At 35.8% G+C, this 18,093-nt stretch overlaps 1 protein-coding gene across 6 annotated transcripts; it reads right to left on the reverse strand.

The window, feature by feature from the left end:
• Positions 1-5,060: 5,060 nt before the first annotated feature.
• On the reverse strand, positions 5,061-13,399 carry LOC120529550 (tubulin beta chain-like). Of its 6 annotated transcripts, none has more exons than XM_039753444.1 (5): positions 13,343-13,399; positions 12,797-12,905; positions 8,680-8,790; positions 6,052-6,121; positions 5,061-5,193 (listed from the first exon to the last, which is right to left on the reverse strand). In XM_039753444.1, the coding sequence occupies exons 1-5, from the start codon at positions 13,397-13,399 to the stop codon at positions 5,061-5,063; spliced, it is 480 nt and encodes a 159-aa protein (XP_039609378.1). The 6 variants fall into 6 exon arrangements, with proteins under 6 accessions (XP_039609378.1, XP_039609375.1, XP_039609374.1 ...); XM_039753441.1 differs by adding an exon at positions 10,756-10,763 and having other exon boundaries at positions 5,061-6,121; positions 8,680-8,788; XM_039753440.1 differs by adding an exon at positions 10,756-10,766 and having other exon boundaries at positions 5,061-6,121; positions 8,680-8,788.
• Positions 13,400-18,093: the final 4,694 nt, after the last annotated feature.

Below are 18,093 nucleotides of genomic sequence, written 5' to 3' on the forward strand. Positions count from 1 at the left end.
GCACTCCTTCAAAAATCATCAACATTAACTAATGTATTCATTGCCTTATCAGAGTCCACACATGTATTATGGCATCTACTTTATAAAAATCATCTTGCAAATAATATAATACTATAAAATAATCAAATATTGCTTATTAAAAAATAAATATTAAATAGCCTATTCATATGTTATGAATCTCCATGTAGACACCTTTCAACTGAGCTATTAGCCAAATGTATTCCCCTATTGGAAATTTAAAATAATCTTGAATTACTTGAAATTAAAGATACATATTATATAATTCTAAAAGTGGCACATATCAACCTATTACCAACATGTGACAGTCACATTAATCAGGCTCAAAAATGTGTCATCACAGTTCCTTCTCAGACAAAAAGGAAGCATTTTAAAATGAGGATATAGTGCTGATGCTTGTTGACAGTGGCTCTGGATGAATGGAACATAAAAATAGGAATCTACCATTGTGACTGACAACTCTGCTAATATGATCTCTGCAGTACAGATTATATTTCATGCCAGATGGTTTGTGCACATGCTCACTTCAGCCGCTCTGAAAATTCTAATAGTTGCCCGCTTGCTCGGTTAGGTGCAAAACCTTGTTGCAAACCTTTTCCATTGTAGCAGTGCAGTTAGCCATGGGCTTAAAGAGAAGAAACATTTATTGGACTTGCAAACACACAAACTTTAGATTGACACGGTCATGAGATGGATCAATTCATTTGAAATGCTAGAAAGGTTCCTGGAACAATGGCCAGCCAGCTCTGAATACTGTATAGGCAATGAGGTTGCTCCTGGTATGACTGGCATGCGGCACGCTTATCTACAGCCAACCCTCCAATGTTGCCCCATCATTTCTAATGTAGTGACAGGTGAATCATCACATAGAAATCTTTTGCACTAGATGTTCAGCTGTTAGGGCTACTCTCTCTGCTGACCTGTGAGACATGGCAATGTTTTGCTCAAGGTGTTCATAAAACCTAGGTATAATAATTTTACTCATTTGCTGTCAGGTTGCTACAGTATAGCATTCTGCAGTTCAGAAACCTGTATCATTTGTTGAAAGCCATTGTTTTCAACAATGGTGTAGGGTCTCCTTTCTTTACAGATGAAACTGCTTTGATTGCTATTTTTTGGGAATGAGGCGAATTAGCTTTAGTTGTACACAAAGTTCTCAGACTCACATAAATCAAATGTGTGTTTTTATTCTATACTAGTAATAATAATAGCCACTCACTACTTAAAACAGTTAATGCATGAAGGACCTGGGATCAAACCCATAACATCTCAACTTAGAAACAGCAGTTCTTACTTCTACACCAGCCAAACAGACGTGTGTGTGTGTGTGAAACGTACCCTATCCCAATTTCTTTTACTTTGGATACCTCACACCCAGATAAACAAACTTGAGCTGGGAGAACTTCAGCTGTGTTGGTAGGGGGTATGGGATATCAGGCTGCCTATTACCAGTGCTAATGGACACATCTGCAAAACAAAAGACACTGATGAGGAGGTGTGAGGGAATTTAAGGTGGTCTGGCCTTACAAGTTTTTTCATAGGATTCAGGGATTCTAGTGTTAAATATAAGGTTGGAGTTACCTGCTGTCTCTAATGTACATTGTTTAGCCTCTACTTGTTTGGATGTCGTCTGAGATTATGTTTATGTTTGACATCAGGATAAATTAATCCTCAAATTTGTTGTGTTACAACAATACTTAACTTCTGATTTGCAAAACTTACTTGTATGGCTTTGTTTTTATCCAGTTGTTCTTTAACGACGCACCATTTAAACCCGTAGGAAGTCCACAAATCTGCTTAAAGTGTCTAAGGTGCTGATTTCAGTGGAGGTGGATGCACCATTCATTTTATGCTGTCCTACCAGCAGCTGGACCCTTTTCATTCTATGAGACATAGTGAAATGCTTTTATCGTAGAAAGCCTTAACACGTGCATTAGTGACATCTATAGCATTGAACACAAAAAATAAAGACAAGCAAAAATCTACATATAGTAATTGAGCAGGATAGAGATTCAGACTTCAAGAATCATCATCATATTGTCTAAACAACAAATAAACCAATATTTTTACCCATGCCTAGTATTAACAAGACCTGTTTACATGCATGTTAATAACCTGGTTATTCACAGAAACCTAGTTTCTAAAATGTCATGTAAAACCTTTATTTCAGTTAAAGAAACCAGGTAAACCACATGTAGATATCTCTGCAAGTAACCTGGCTATTTGGCCATGTAAACCCATAACCAGGTTACAGTTATGGATTTTGTAGTCTGAACATGCATGATGCACTGTTTATCTGCATATGTCTTTGCTTCTCACACACTTTCAGCAGTCACAGGTAAAGGATGGTAGAAGCATCTGCAAAAATGTTGGACAAGGGCAAAGAAAATTATCTTGGATACCAGCCATACTAAAAATGGTCTTTCCTCTGTGCTATGATCAGGAAAATGCTATCACTGCCTGAACACTAGTTCACAGAAACTGAGAAGGAGCTTTTTTCCACAGATTATCTGAATCTTCAATGAGGAAAGTGTCCAGAACTACATGATGCCCCACTGTTAACTATCATTTTATTTATTGTTATTTAGTTATTTATTATTTACTAGCAAAATACCCGCGCTTCACAGTGGAGAAGTAGTGTGTTAAAGAAGTTATGAAAAAGAAAAGAAAACATTTTAAAAATAACGTAACATGATTGTCAATGTAATTGTTTTGTGACTGTTATGAGTGTTGCTGTCATCAAGGACTTGATTATCATTATTTCTTTCAATCAGGTTCGTATTTGTAGGATGTGTTGTTTTCAAGTAATATTTCGTTTTTGTCAACCGTTGTAAAGATAACAGGTTTCATTCATCGAAGTGTTCAATACCCAAATCGGTACTCGTGAATCTAAGATGTTTAACAGGCATTTCCGGTATTAAGTTTTAGATTTGCCTGCGAATATTTAGCGGTAGTGTGTCTATGAACTTCATTTAAACTTAAGCTTTACACCTTCCTTTCCTATTGATATGTCTAAAAAGGCTTGTTCAGATTCAGAGGGTTGTTCCTTTCTTACTGCATCAATAAACAGCTTGTCTTCCTCTTTATCTAGTCCTGCAAAGTCAGTTCACATGAGCCGCTCGGAGTACATGCATCGAAGCTTCTCAGCTGTGCTTGTGCTATCTCGTGCAATCTCGCGATGTCCACGGCTTTATTTCATGTTAGTTCAGACCCGGCACTTAAAAGTTCCTCTCGCACTTTTGCTGAGTTTGTGCCAAACACTATTCTATCCCTGACCATCTCATCTTCGTTTGCATGAGCACTGTCCTTCACCAGCAATTTTAACTCCATTACAAAGTGATGAAAAGTCTCATTTATACCCTGCGTCCTCTCATTAAACTTGTATCTCGCGAATATCGTATTCGTCTTAGGCATGACAAACGCCAGTGACAGCGTGTCTATGAACCTAATTTAAAGTTAAGCTTTACACCCTGCTTTCCTATTCGTTTGCATAAGCACAGTCCTTCACCAGCAATTTTAACTCCGTTACAGCAATTTTAACTCTGTTACAAAGTGATCAAAAGTCTCGTTTATACACTGCGTCTTCTCATTAAACTTGTATTTTGCAAATATCGTATTCATCGTAGGCATGACAAACGCCAGCGGCAGCCTGTCTATGAACTTAATTTAAACTTAAGGTTTACACCGTGCTTTGTTTCCGCAGTAGCTGCACTTATGAATATGCTTGTATGCGTCACTCGCTTCATATTATTTTGCTACCTTCTGCATTGTGTAACACGTTTTTTGAACAGGTTTCATTCATCAAAGTGATCACTACCCAAATCGGTACTCGTGAATCTAAGATGTTTAACAGGCATTCCCAGTATTAAGTTGTGGATTTGCCTGCGAATATTTAGCGGTAGCGTGTCTATGAACGTAATTTAAACTTTACACCTTGCTTTCCTATTGATATGTGTACAAAGGCTTGTTCAGTGTCACAGGGTTGTTTTTTTCCTACTGCATCAATAAGCAGCTCGTCTTACTCTTTATCTTAGACATCACACACTGCATGCACGGGTTTACCTTTACCAGTCCTGCAAAGTCAGTTCACGTGAGCCGCTTGGAGTACATGCATCGAAGGTTCTTGGCTGTGCTTGTGCTATCTCGTGTGATCTTGCGATGTCCACTGCTTTATTTAATGTTAGCTAAGACCCGGCACTTAAAAGTTTCTCTCGCACTTTCGCTGAGTTTGTGCCAAACACTAGTCTATCCCTGACCATCTCATCTTCGTTTGCATAAGCACAGTCCTTCACCTGCGAATATTTTGCGGCAGTGTTTCTATTGGATAGCTGCTGATGGATGGCCTTATATATGGTCAGGCACTCAATTATGTGGGAGGTGTGACGATGAGGGATGCAACTCCACTTTACACGGCGACCGAGCTGCAGGCTATGGCCGTATATATGTATGTAAGTAGGTTCCTGTTATGACCGTTATGCATAGAATTTCGAAATTGAAACCTGCCCAACTTTTGTAAGTAAGCTGTAAGGAATGAGCCTGCCAAATTTCAGCCTTCTACCTACACGGGAAGTTGGAGAATTAGTGATGAGTCAGTGAGTGAGTGAGAGAGTGAGTGAGTCAGTGAGGGCTTTGCCTTTTGTTAGTATAGATCACATATTTTATAATTATGTTTTAATGTATATTATTGAATTCATTTAACATAATGATTTTTAATATTTATTAAGTCATGAATCATTGTTTCCTTTTATGTTCTTCTTAAATGCACAGTTTTGTAGTTTAGCAACTAATCATTTATTATATGCAAAATTTGTATTTGACAAATAAAATTGGATTTGATTTGAATGTGAAAATAATGTTGTGGAAGCTAATATATGTACAATATTGTTGTCACATATATATAAAAATTTTACTTTAGAATCCCATACGGCAGAACCAGTGTTTGACCTGGTTCAGCAGCACTTAGCACAATACTGTTGCTTTTTAGCATTAAAAAATTGCAATGCATTCCTATTTACCGGAGTATTTTAGACCACTTCTGATATCTAAACTTCATCTTCAGCCTCTTCCTCCTCAAATTCACCCTGCTCATCTGCAGTTGCATCTTGATATTGCTGATATTCGGAGACCAAGTCATTCACATTGCTTTCTGCTTCTGTGAATTCCATTTCATCCATTCCTTCACCAATATACCAGTGCAAGAAGGCTTTCCTACGGAACATGGCAGTAAACTGCTCAGAAATTCTTTTAAAAAGCTCCTGGATTGCAGTGCTGTTACCAATGAAGGTGGCAGACATTTTGAGGCCTCGTGGTGGGATATCACAGACAGCCGTTTTCACATTATTGGGAATCCATTCTACAAAGTAGCTGCTGTTTTTGTTCTGAACATTGAGCATCTGCTCATCAACTTCCTTCATAGACATTCTGCCCCTAAATATTGCAGCCACAGTCAGGTATCTTCCATGCCGTGGATCGCATGCTGCCATCATATTTTTTGCGTCAAACATTTGCTGAGTAAGCTCTGACACGGTTAAGGCATGATACTGTTGATTTCCCTGGCTAGTCAGTGGTGCAAAAGCTGGCATAAAAAAGTGAAGACGAGGGAATGGCACCATATTGACTGCTAGCTTCCGTAGGTCAGCATTCAGTTGGCCAGGAAAGCGAAGACAGGTTGTGACACCACTCATAGTAGCTGATACCAGGTGATTGAGGTCTCCATAAGTTGGAGTGGTAAGCTTGAGTGTACGGAAGCAAATATCATATAAGGCCTCATTATCAATGCAGTAGGTCTCATCAGTGTTCTCCACCAGCTGATGCACAGAGAGTGTTGCATTGTAAGGTTCAACCACAGTGTCTGAAACCTTTGGTGATGGCATGACACTGAATGAATTCATTATGCGGTCAGGATATTCTTCTCGAATTTTGTTGATTAGGAGAGTGCCCATACCAGAACCAGTCCCTCCACCGAGAGAGTGGGTGAGCTGGAATCCCTGCAGGCAGTCACAGCTCTCAGCCTCTTTCCTTACCACATCCATTACTGAATCCACTAAATCTGCACCTTCTGTGTAATGACCTTTGGCCCAATTGTTGCCTGCTCCACTTTGGCCTAAAGTAGAAAACAATATTACTCATAATTTGCTTTATACATAATTATGTATATTTAGCATTAACTCTACAATTCAAAGTATTAATTAAAATAAACTGAAATAGACCTCTAAATTGTCATTTGCTCGAAGCAGAAAACATTATGCCACCTTGTACTGTTTTCATCTGATATTCATTTTAAAGAGAGTATGAAAAATGTTTTGAATGTGTAAATATTTTCAAAACATCTGGATGTTACTAATTTATATAAATGCAGTAATACAAACATTGCATATTTGCTGGTTAAGCTTCGATAACGCTGTATTATCAACTCACCAGGGAGGTGCTATCGTCTCTTTGCTGTGCCCTTTAACCTTAAAATACATCTCTGGAACTTGTCTTGACATATTTACCTTGTAATGGACTATGTTCATATTTAATAAGCTCTTGTTCTTTAGCTTCTTTCATGTAAAGATACCTTTTATTCAACAATGCAATGCCACTTATATATTATTATTTTCCTGATAAAAACAGTGTGCATCAGAGTTAACCCCAAAATTTAGTCATGTAGCAAGTAACAAATCCTTCATCAATCTATCCATTGACTACACCATTAAAAAATGGAGCGTATCCCAGCATTTAATTGAAAACACAGGTGTATTTGCAACTAAACACATTTTTTAATGAACTGAATTAAGAACTACTTCCATACAACAAACACATTCTGTAAGAATGTGTTTTAGTGTTAGAACCCTAATACTAAAACAATATACTGTTTAATATGTAATATCTCACATAATCAGACAATGCAACACAAATACTCAATAAATATAATACACATTCACCATCTCAACACTGATTATTACACTTGCATAAATAATGAAAGTTTGGAGAGGAGAGCAGGAAACATTTTGATTGACCATAGTATAGAAGACAGATGATGAGTGCATCTTGTATTAAGTTTAACATAAATAGTATGTAGTAGTATGTTAATGTCTGATGTCTGTGCTGTTTCTGTGTCCTTAGTCAGATGCACTATAAACTGATATGTTTTATGTACAGGCTGATAGTGAATAGAGCAGGATAGAAATATTTATTGACTGTACTTTTATGTATGTTAATAAATGAGGAGGGAGGTTGTCAACGGACACTGTTAGGGCACAAGAAGATAATCCTCTAGGAACACAAAGGCACTGTAGGCTAACATTCCCCCATAGTGTGAATTAATCCCTGAGCACTAGCAGGAGATTAGTTTATTTCTAGATGAAAAGAAGGTAGTAGTCATATTCATTACAAGTTACACAGGATCCTGGGAGAGGTTGTTGCCTAAGAATCTGAACAATCAGCTAATCAAGTGCAGATAACAGTTCAGATAACAGTTGAAGAATGCATTAGTTTTAAGGGGCTACCAAAAAGCATCTGATCCAGTTTTTACAAAACAGTGTAGACCCAGGTTTGAATCTGTAACTAACTGCAAAATTCATTCAAAAATCAACCATAGGCAAAACAGTCTAGAATTTGGACGGTAGTCAAATCCAACTGATAGAGAAAGAAACAATGAAAATAAGAATAAAAGTGTGCATGTGTGATGGCTGGTTGACAAAGTGAGGAGGTAACCACAACAAACAGAAAGAACCCTAAATCTGCAAAGTCAAAGCCCTAGTTGGTGTAGCTTAATTTTTGTCACAACTCTGACTAGGTTTGAACTTAGTTTCAGAATGGTACATTAGCTTTTTACTTTGACTATTTATGTTCACCTTTAGTTCATTTGTACCTTGTAATTCTTGCTTAAACTTCGGTAACTTATGGGTGGTTAGTCACTTTCAATAAATGATGGTAGTGACCCGTAATGAAGTTATAATTTTGACAAATGGTTTGGTAAACAAAAGGGATGTTGGCAGAAAAGGAACACAAATGGCATCCCTGCAGAGAGAAGCATAAGCTCCCAGGGATAATGTACTGTACTGCATGTTGTCATTACAGTGCTGGAGAAGGAAGGCAACAGTCATGTTTCTGTAACGCAAACTCCAGAAGTGTTTTAGATAGTGAGTCCTGACACTTCTGGAAGACAGATACATTCAGGCTTTAAAGGGCACACAGGTGGATATAAATATAGCACCTCCTAGCTAACAGAGAGACACATAAAGCTTGTATGCCTTTTAAGCTAACAGAAGGATCAGGGGCCATAAGAAGAAACTTTAACCTAGTGTCTCTTTAGTCAAAATAGGGTCACCACAGAACTGGGAATGCCACAATGTGCCCAGAGGCTCATTTTAGCTTAGAGGTGGGAAGAGAATGAAGGCAAATTCTCATCTGGCATTGTTTGGGGGGTGGGGCAGAAAGGGAGAGAGAATGAGCAATTGAGATTGAATAGCATGTGTAAGATGGAAGGAAGCAATTCTTAAGTACTTTTAGATAGATAAAGGAGTGTGACTCCCTACCTCATGACGTTTTTAAGACTCAAACATGAATTTATCTTATTCTTAAAGTTAAATATATATCACTGTTACTAATTAGTAAGAAAACTGCGTGAAACAAAATTAACATTGGTTAAACCATTAAGAGTTTCATATTGCTTACCAAACACAAAATTGTCAGGTCGAAAAAGCTGGCCAAATGGTCCAGACCTGACAGAGTCCATTGTTCCTGGTTCCAGGTCAACAAGGATAGCACGAGGTACATATTTGCACTCTGTAAGAGAGAAAAAACAGGGGTTTGCGTCCATATACATGGAGAGGTCACTTTATTTCAGAAGTTACTTTGACCAATAGGAGTGACTCCAACAGGAAATAACTCAACAGAGCAACAAGGGTTTATTCAGTTGGGCCTGGTTGTTAAAAAAAATCAGTTGTGAGCCTAGCACAGTGAGAATTATTTTGGTGGTATTTTGTAAAACAAGGATTCACAAGGAAGAAGAACCAAGTAAGGTTCTTGGATACCTTACTTTGTATATACATCTCAAATATTTTAGAAGAAGTCACAACTCACCTCATATGCAAGGTCGCATGAACCAAAAATCAGTGTAAACCAGGTTTGAGTGGTCAGTGGAATCATGATTGAAATAAATGATGATGGTGTGTTAGCACAAAAATGAAGATGAAAAGAGTTTGGAAAACAAAAGGGTAGGTAAATCAGGAAGAACCTAATTAGAGGATGGGTGCTTTGCACACAAATAAGGCATTTATTCTGATATTTTTGTATTTCCTCTGGTTTGGGGCTTTTATGTTTTGTGTTAAACAAAAACAATAAACACAGATGAGATTTGTCAAGATGCACAATGTACCTACACCAGTCTGCTTAAATAAAAAGTAAACAAGAACAAAATAAATTAGTGGGAAGGAAGTTTTTGGCACAGGAAAATAAATGACTTCAAAAGCTAATATGTAGGAAACAAAATAAAGGACGATAAATATCTAACAGTGAGTGAATTAGAATATCCTGCTTGGACTTTTCATTTTCTGATCAACATTACATTTAAATATTTCACAAGCAAATAAATCCTCTCTTACTATTTGTCATACTGCCTTATCCTATATGCTGTTCTTAATTAAATGTAGAATATAATTAACGATTAACTAAATGTTCCACTACTATAAAAACTAAATTATTGGCCAAATACTTGAGACAAGTAACAGTGAATTTCCAGTAGAGATAAATAAAGGGGGAAAAGAGGGTTTATACTACACATGAAAAAATTTGGTAATAAAGTGTTCTTCAGCCTAAAATTCACCCATCACATTCGTAATATACATATTTTGTTACAAAGTTTTGGCATGCTAACGGAATACTATCTAGTCAGTTCTGAGCAGACACCAACTTTGAATGGGATGTCAGGGCAATGCCAGTGTGTAGTTGCAAGAAAAATCTAAGAACCCTTAGACTTTTGTTGATTTGTCAATCAGTCATAATAATAAGAAAAAATAACAATATAATTAACCACCACACACTAAATTGTAATTGTCTAACCTTTTGTTGGTAATTATTGTCACATATACAGAGTTCTGTGTAATTCTTACATATGTGCTAATCAACATACAAATCTTTTACAGACATATTATTTAAATATTCATGGTCAAGGAGGACAAAATTACACAAACATCTGGGAAAGAGAGTAGCCAGACCTTCCAAAACATAAGTTAACATTCAGCCATGGAACTAAGGGGTCAACCCTTAAATTAATAATCCCACAAAGAACTGTTGAAGCAAACAAACTATTGCCCGATGGAAAGGGATTTCAGAGAATGTCAAAGGAAGAATTGTTGAAGCTCATAATGCTGGAAGGGGCTCAAAAATGCATTTGTATAGAACACAGTTAGGCAGATGGTGCTTAAGTAAATGAAAGAAAATATGTACTCTTTACTGTTCAGTGCTGGGGTAATAGCCAAGTATTTGTTTCCAGGCATCTCATGCACTTTATAAATTTTTTGTCCTAAAGTGTATAATACACAAGAGATGGTTTACTGTGCATGGGTTACCTCATAGGACCACTCATCTTGGATAAAAGCAAAAAAAATCCTGTTCCTTTCAACTCTCCTAAAACTATCTGGATGTTCCAAGACACTATTAGAGCAATACATTTAGGTGAGATAAGAGATGAAGTCATTCTCTAAAACAACACAATACAATATCTGAAGATAACAAAACACCAAATACCACACCAGAGCCTCCTTCCAACTTTGAAGCAGTTTTAAAGACCATCATGTTGGGGCTGGGATTAGAGCTTGAGATGGCTACCTTATCCTGACAGAAACCCAATTTTTCAGGTGTCACAAATATATGGCAAGCATGGGTTATGTTCAATTTTTTCAGTACAATTGGGCTCTCATATCCTACCTGTCTCACCCCAACCCTTCTCCTTGAAGAATTTGAGCCTAATCTTCCTCCTTCATTATTCTTTGGCCCAACTTTTAATACCAGAAACATTTTTAATCTGGCAAACTAGAGTCACTAACATTGTTTGCACCAAGGTCCTTAGGTAAATACACATGCAAAAATGGATTCATTGACCCAGAAGTTTTCTTAAAGCAGCCAAAAGGTCATTTATCAGAAGTTTGGAAGTCACTTAATATAGTGCAGAGTAAGGATGATTGTCCAAGCTGCAAAATGCTACCATGATTCCAAATCAAAAGATAACCCAGTGCAGTGATGATGATACTGTCACATGTGTAAAAAGCATTTGAGAATGACTAAAGCCTTTCATCATTGGGAATGGAAAGGGCTTTAAACAACTATCATAGACTTAGGCTAAATCTGGACTTTGGGTAAATGGTTCCATTTGGAATGTCTGGATTTATTTAGTCTACTATTGGTAGTGCTTGATTTTGGCCTGGGTTTTAATAGAACGTCAGGTTGAGTCAGACTTCGGCAAAATGTGCTCAAGCTATCTTTGGGTCAGGATCAAAATTGTTGACTTGCAATCACTTGGAAGAAAATAAATTTCATGTTGCAGAAACAGAGCATTTCTTTGTCACTGTCACATGAAGCTAAACATTGACCTCCAACGCAAAAGTAAATATCCAAGTTCAGAGTTCTGACTACAGTCTCACTTAAACACTATGGCATGATAACCATGTAGAAGATGTATAAAAGAAAAGAATGCGTGAAAATACCTCCTAAATACTGCACACATTTTAGCAATTACAGAAAGCATTTGGTTTAAAATATTTATTTTATATTTTCACACAATGTTACATCCTTGACTTTGAATATTTTAACATTACTGTGTATTCAATAAAGATATGATTATGTATAATTTTGTTTGCATTACATGTTCAACCAGACTATCTATTATTATGGATTCACAATGTTTCCTCACAAATTTGGCACTACGATTACTATTTGACTAGTATTCCTATAATTCAAATAGAGGGGAGATTTACATCTTCTCAGGGTCCTACAATAATTAATTTAGTTCACTCTATGGGCCATGAGTGTTATCTATGTAAATTATATTGTAAAATACAACTCATAAGGAGACAAATACAACCACCCATCTTCTGAAAAATATATCAGCCTAACATGTAACACACGAGAACAACACATTTTATTCAAACTAAAAGTATAAAAATCCTCAAGTTAATCCATGGATATTTATATACAGTAGATGTGTAGGCTACATAGTAAGTGTTGCATGGTTGGCTATCTATATAGATTTGTTGTCTACATATGTGAATATATGGTTTACTATTTTCTATTCCTGAATTTAGCTGTAAATCTTTAAATTTGTTCTGACACAGGAGCTACAGCATATAATAATAGACTGAACTGACATGAGTTGCACTTCAACAATAGGACTTTGTGTATAAGGCATATGTTGAAGAGAATTAGCTACAAAAATAAGTTTTACATTTTTAAATTATGTATCTAGGTTAAACACACAGAATAACATAGTACTACACAACAAATATGGCTGACCAAAATTGTAACCAGATATTAATTCTACAGAATATGACCAGTAAAATGAACTATACCATAAATGTCACGTCATCACAAGATGTATATGTGGCACTATTCCTGAAATGTTGCCATTAATATGCCTGTCATATATATTAATCTACATTTTATTATGCATCGAAACTAAATGAACTTTATCTCTTTATTTCATGCATTTGGTTTTAAATGATTTTGTACAGCTTATATGTAATACTGTAATACATTTTAATTTTACATAAGTAAATCAGTTGGTGATATAATTTACCAGTAATTTCATTATAGTAAACACGGATCCTTTCCAGTTGTAGATCACTGTCCCCGTGATAGCTGCCAGTAGCATCTATACCATGCTCATCACTAATAACTTCCCAAAACTGCAATGAAAAAAGTAATTTTACATATTACAATAATTATCAATGATATTTACATTTCAAATATTTTCAATAAGTTAAAAGGGTACGTCTTAATGACAAGGTGATAAACATTATATTATAAAGAAAATGCCAAAAGGACTAAAAATTATACTTAAAGGGTATTAAACACAACATGCAAAAAGGTAGTGAGCTAAAAAAAAAGACTGATAAGCTTAAAAAACTTTTTATTTTTAAGTTTAATAGATAACAAATAACTAACAACGTAGTACATTCAAAAAGTAATAAATCTGCTGTTAAAGGTTTAGAAGATTTATTTTTAATACTCTGCTGTTTGAACTACTAAAATAATAACTGACAATGTTACTCAGCTTGGTGTTGTCAGATAATATGCTAATATAAACTAAATTAAACTATGTTTTCCCTTTATCAAGCCCTACCTTTGCACCAATCTGGTTTCCACATTGACCTGTCTGGATGTGCACAATTTCACGCATTGTCTGCAACTTTTGGTGCCTTTCAGATTAATCTCTCAGATCAAAATGGGCTTGGAACACCTGTGTGTCCTGTGTTCAGTTTTAGATGTTCAGCCTATAGTCAAACAGCCAAAAGTGCTGTGAATGCTTGGTAGAAATGGACTCTTTTTTTGACAAAGCTGAACAACTTTTTGTAATCTGTCAGTATTGTACCTAGGGGATTTAAAATAGGTAATATTAAAAAAATGATGCGTTGTTTAAATGATTTTAAACAAAACAGTAAAAAATGAATACTTTACCTTACAGTTCATACATACATTTTTGAAACATAAAGTAGTACTGCTGCAAAGAGTGCAACAGATATAACAATGTTAACAATGGGCACATTATGGCTATAAAAGTTTGCACAACATTTCCATATTTTTTTTTATTTTTCTTACTGATTTATAAAAAAAGTACTGCGATGGGCTGGCACCATTAATATCAATAACAGCGGTTGGCGCTGACTTTATGAGATAAACCTAGACTATCAGAGTTAAAGCGTGCTGCCAAGGAAGACAAATAGGGTAGTTGGCGAAGTGAAGTGCAGAGCCGGCCTCCTTCTAAAATGGCTGAATATCACAACAGTGGTTTGCCTTTTGCTTTTTCATTACCTTAAAACAACATGAGTATGGTGTTATGGTGTTTTGTAATATGTGTATAATATCAAGAGGAGTATTGGTACTCTTTGATTTTTAAACACAGGAGCGGGCTGGTTATTTTAAAAAAATCTATAAAATATGCTTAACTGTAGAACAAACTTTCATTGGGCAAACTAATATCTGCAATGATTGTGAAGAAATAAATTCAACCACTAGTGTGTGCTTGGTGTGTGGGTGTGTTTGTGTGTGTCCTGCGGTGTGTTGGCACCCTGCCCGGGATTGGTTCCTGCCTTATGCCCTGTGTTGGCTGGGATTGGCTCCAGCAGACCCCCATGACTCTGTAGTTAGGATATAGCAGGTTGGATAATGGATGGATGGATGGATGGATTTATAAAAAGTACTCCATTTTGAATAAAAAAATGAAAACATAAATGAGCAGAAGCCAACTAAAATGTATGCAACAATTCATATTAGATGAAACAATAACAGGGATAAAAAAGTATCCAGAGAAAATGCATGCAAGCATGAGAAAAAATAAATCAGCTCAAGTCCACTAAAATGCATGCAACTCTTTACATAAGATGCAAAGATAAGGAAAAAGGAAGTTTACAGAGAAAAATGTATGCAGAAAGTGACTGGGCCAAGATTTGATCTCAGACTCTAAGGTCCATGAGGCAGCAGCATCAATCACTGTCCCACTAAGCTACATGCTGGGAAAAATATACAAGATTAAATTATAAAAAGTGGGCTAGCTTTAATATGTTTTGTAAAGACGTGTTATGTTACACGAAAAAATTAAAAGGAATATAACTTTTGTTGATTTCCGTTAACCACTTGAATTACTTTCCAATAAGATAGTATAAACTACCGTACATACCAACCGGTTTTTGTTGGACCTTGCCTCATTAATTCAGCTAAATGCATACTGATATTGTTATTGTGTATCATATATATACATTATTAACACTGGCATAAACTTACAGCTATTATTTAACAATAAATGATCTAGTGGCATAAATAAGGCATTGCTATATTAATTTATGTATATTTTTGACCTAGTAATACATGGAGATTGGTTACATGGTAAAGTACTTTATTCCATCAGAAACTTTTTAGCGTACTTTTATTTCAGTGTGAATTGAGTAATCTAAAAAAGGCAGAAGCAGTTATGTCAACATTATAATATCTTTATCAATACATAACATGGCTTCACCACATATATTTTATGCATGTTTTGGTTTTGAAAAGTATTTTTGTAAATTTTCTCCAACTCTGTGTATGGAAAACACAGGAGGTAGCTCTAATAAGGAAAACTTCAACCTCTTGAGGGACTGTGACTACTTGGTATTACATGACATAAAAGTCAGTGTCCTTAAAAGGTTTTTCCATAGGAAAATGAACAAAAATGCTAATCAACAAGTAACACTTTGCTATTCTTCAGTTACTATAACAATCTTACAAAATAGCTTGAATTAGTGGAGTTAAAGAGTTTTTAAGGGGGGCAGAGAGGGAAATTTATTACTGATAGGCCTGTAAATTAGAAGTTTTGAGTAAAATTAATGTTCACCTTCTTTATTTTAACTGTAATTTTACTTTATTAGTTCTTCATGATAGATTAAACAGTTTTGCATCTACAGTAAAAAGGAGACTTCTTTATCAAACTTACTTTTCCTTTTAACTGAAGATATTTCAAAGTCAATAGTTCTCCAGTTGTGTCTTTATTTCAGTGTCTCTCACAGTAAAGCAAATATCTGTATGGTTAAAATAAAATATCATCATAATCTTAAATCAATAAATATTTATACCAAACAGAACCTTATCTTACATAAAGCTTGCTTATGCATTTTGCAAAATTCCTAATGTGTTTTATTCTATCAGATTAAAAAGAAAAACAAGTAATCAAAAATGTTAAGTCTGTGATAACTTCACATAAATATCACTACTAACTTGCCACTTCCAGACAGACGTAAACTGAGGAAGACAAGAGCAGCTGATGTTCTATGAGCCTTTGGAAGCTACCATGCTGAAATTTGGTCTGGGGGGGGAGGTGTTGGCTGGGGAGCTGAAAATACAATTACTGCTCAAATACAGTAACAATAGCAATTAAAATAAACTGATAAATCACTTATGTATCTAGATAAGATTCACCCTTAAGGAAGTTAACCATTTTTTATGATATTAACCAATGTTTATTTTCTATAATTTTCCATAAATATTGAATAAATAGAGACACTTACCTTATTCTTTGTTTGCCCCCCTCCCTCCAAGAAACTCAAACATAGTTCTTCACACAGAGAAATTATATTTATGGCTTGACTCAAGATTAATGAAACAGTCACAGTGTATCACTATAAAGGCATATTACCTGCAGGCCTCTCTAGAAATTATGTTACTCACCAAGCACACCATGGGAAAGAAATAACAAATCAACTTGGTTACTACATAATTATATGTTAAAGATGTTGTTACAGAATTGCTGAAGTATACCTTTAAAGAAAAAATTACTTTACCCTGCCCTTTCTTGTATAATAGTTCGATGTTAGCAGCCCAGTCCAGTTTGTCATTGATATGAACCTCAATGTATTTGTAGCAGTGCAGTACCTCCATATCCTTTCCAAGGATTGTGACTAAGTGTAGAGGCTTCTTGTTGCAGCAAAAGTCAACAGCCATTTTCTTAGCTTTGCTAATGTTAAGTCGTCGATAATTCTCTTGCATGACAAAACAAAGTTCTCTGACACCTATATACTGTCTCATCTCCCCTCGACAATACTCCATATAAGTGAAGAATAGTCAGAAAATGTATGCAGGTGACAGTAGCTAGATTTATACTTATAGTCACAGGTGTACACAGAACAGAAAGAGAGACGCTGGTGTTTCTTGTGGTGCTCCAGTGTTGCTTACAACCTCATCAGACATATACTGTAGTTTGTGATCCTCATGAATTGCAGTCTCCTGGGCAGGTAGTCAGTTATACAGAACACCCTAGGCTTATCCATATTCCTGAGCCTACCCCTTAACAGAGATCGGTGAACGGTGTTAAAGGCACTGGAGAAACTGAAAGACATAATCCTCATAGCATTGCAAGTTCTGTCCTTAACTGCCAATAAATAATTGCATCCTCCATTCAGTCTTTTTCTGATAAGCAAATTGGTCCCAAGTAGCCTTTCACAATAGGATGCACATACTGTAGATCTCTTTTTAAGTTTAAGTTTTTATGAAGTGTGACATAAGGGCCTCTAATCTACAGTCATTTGTGTTTAGGCACTTGTCTTCCTGGACACTGGAACAAGCTGTTTTCCACAACAGAGACATGTTAATTCTAAGTTACAGACTCACAAGCAACAATGGATACCACAAAATTGGTCAACACACAGCTTAAGAACTTTAGGACTAATTCTGTCTCACCTTGCAGCTTTTCTTGTGCGTGGCCTCCTCAGTTTTTGCGCATATCTGGTTATGAGTTATGGATAGCCCGCACTGATGGGTCAAGGTAAAAGTAAAATATGTGGGTATTGGCTATTGGAAGATGGTGATGGTTCCCTTCTAGCACCTGATACTGTAAACAGTAGTGTATTGATCCCTAGGGAGTCTAAGATTTTGTGATTTAATTTTTTTTAGGGAGGACTTTTGGAACAAGAAAGACTTTTATATAGAATTTATTTGTTTATTGTAGGGGCAGATAAAGAAATATCACCTATAGGTTTGACTAATAAGAGTATGGTACTTAACAATTTAAGACAGAATTGTGAAACATTTCAGTTCCTGAGGTAGTACACCAAGAAAAAGACTGAGAACCTTTGGTCTAGGATAGGGTTTTGGGGTCAGTGTCAGTCCTGGAGAGCTGCAGGTTTTGCTTCCAACCCCAACTACTTCAGAAACCAGTCATTGCCAATCACAGACCACATTTAATTTTATGGTTTGTTAGTCTGCAATGTTAGGTGTTTATCTTATAGACACTTTTTTTTTCCTTTTTAAGGATATTACCCAAATGATTTAAAGCCTAAAACGGATAATTTTCAGTCTGCCATATTTTTCTTTTATGTGTTTAATTAAACAAGATGATGAATCCAGACA

Source organism: Polypterus senegalus, chromosome 5, assembly GCF_016835505.1.
Source record: "Polypterus senegalus isolate Bchr_013 chromosome 5, ASM1683550v1, whole genome shotgun sequence".
Classification (NCBI taxonomy): Eukaryota; Metazoa; Chordata; class Cladistia; order Polypteriformes; family Polypteridae; genus Polypterus; species Polypterus senegalus.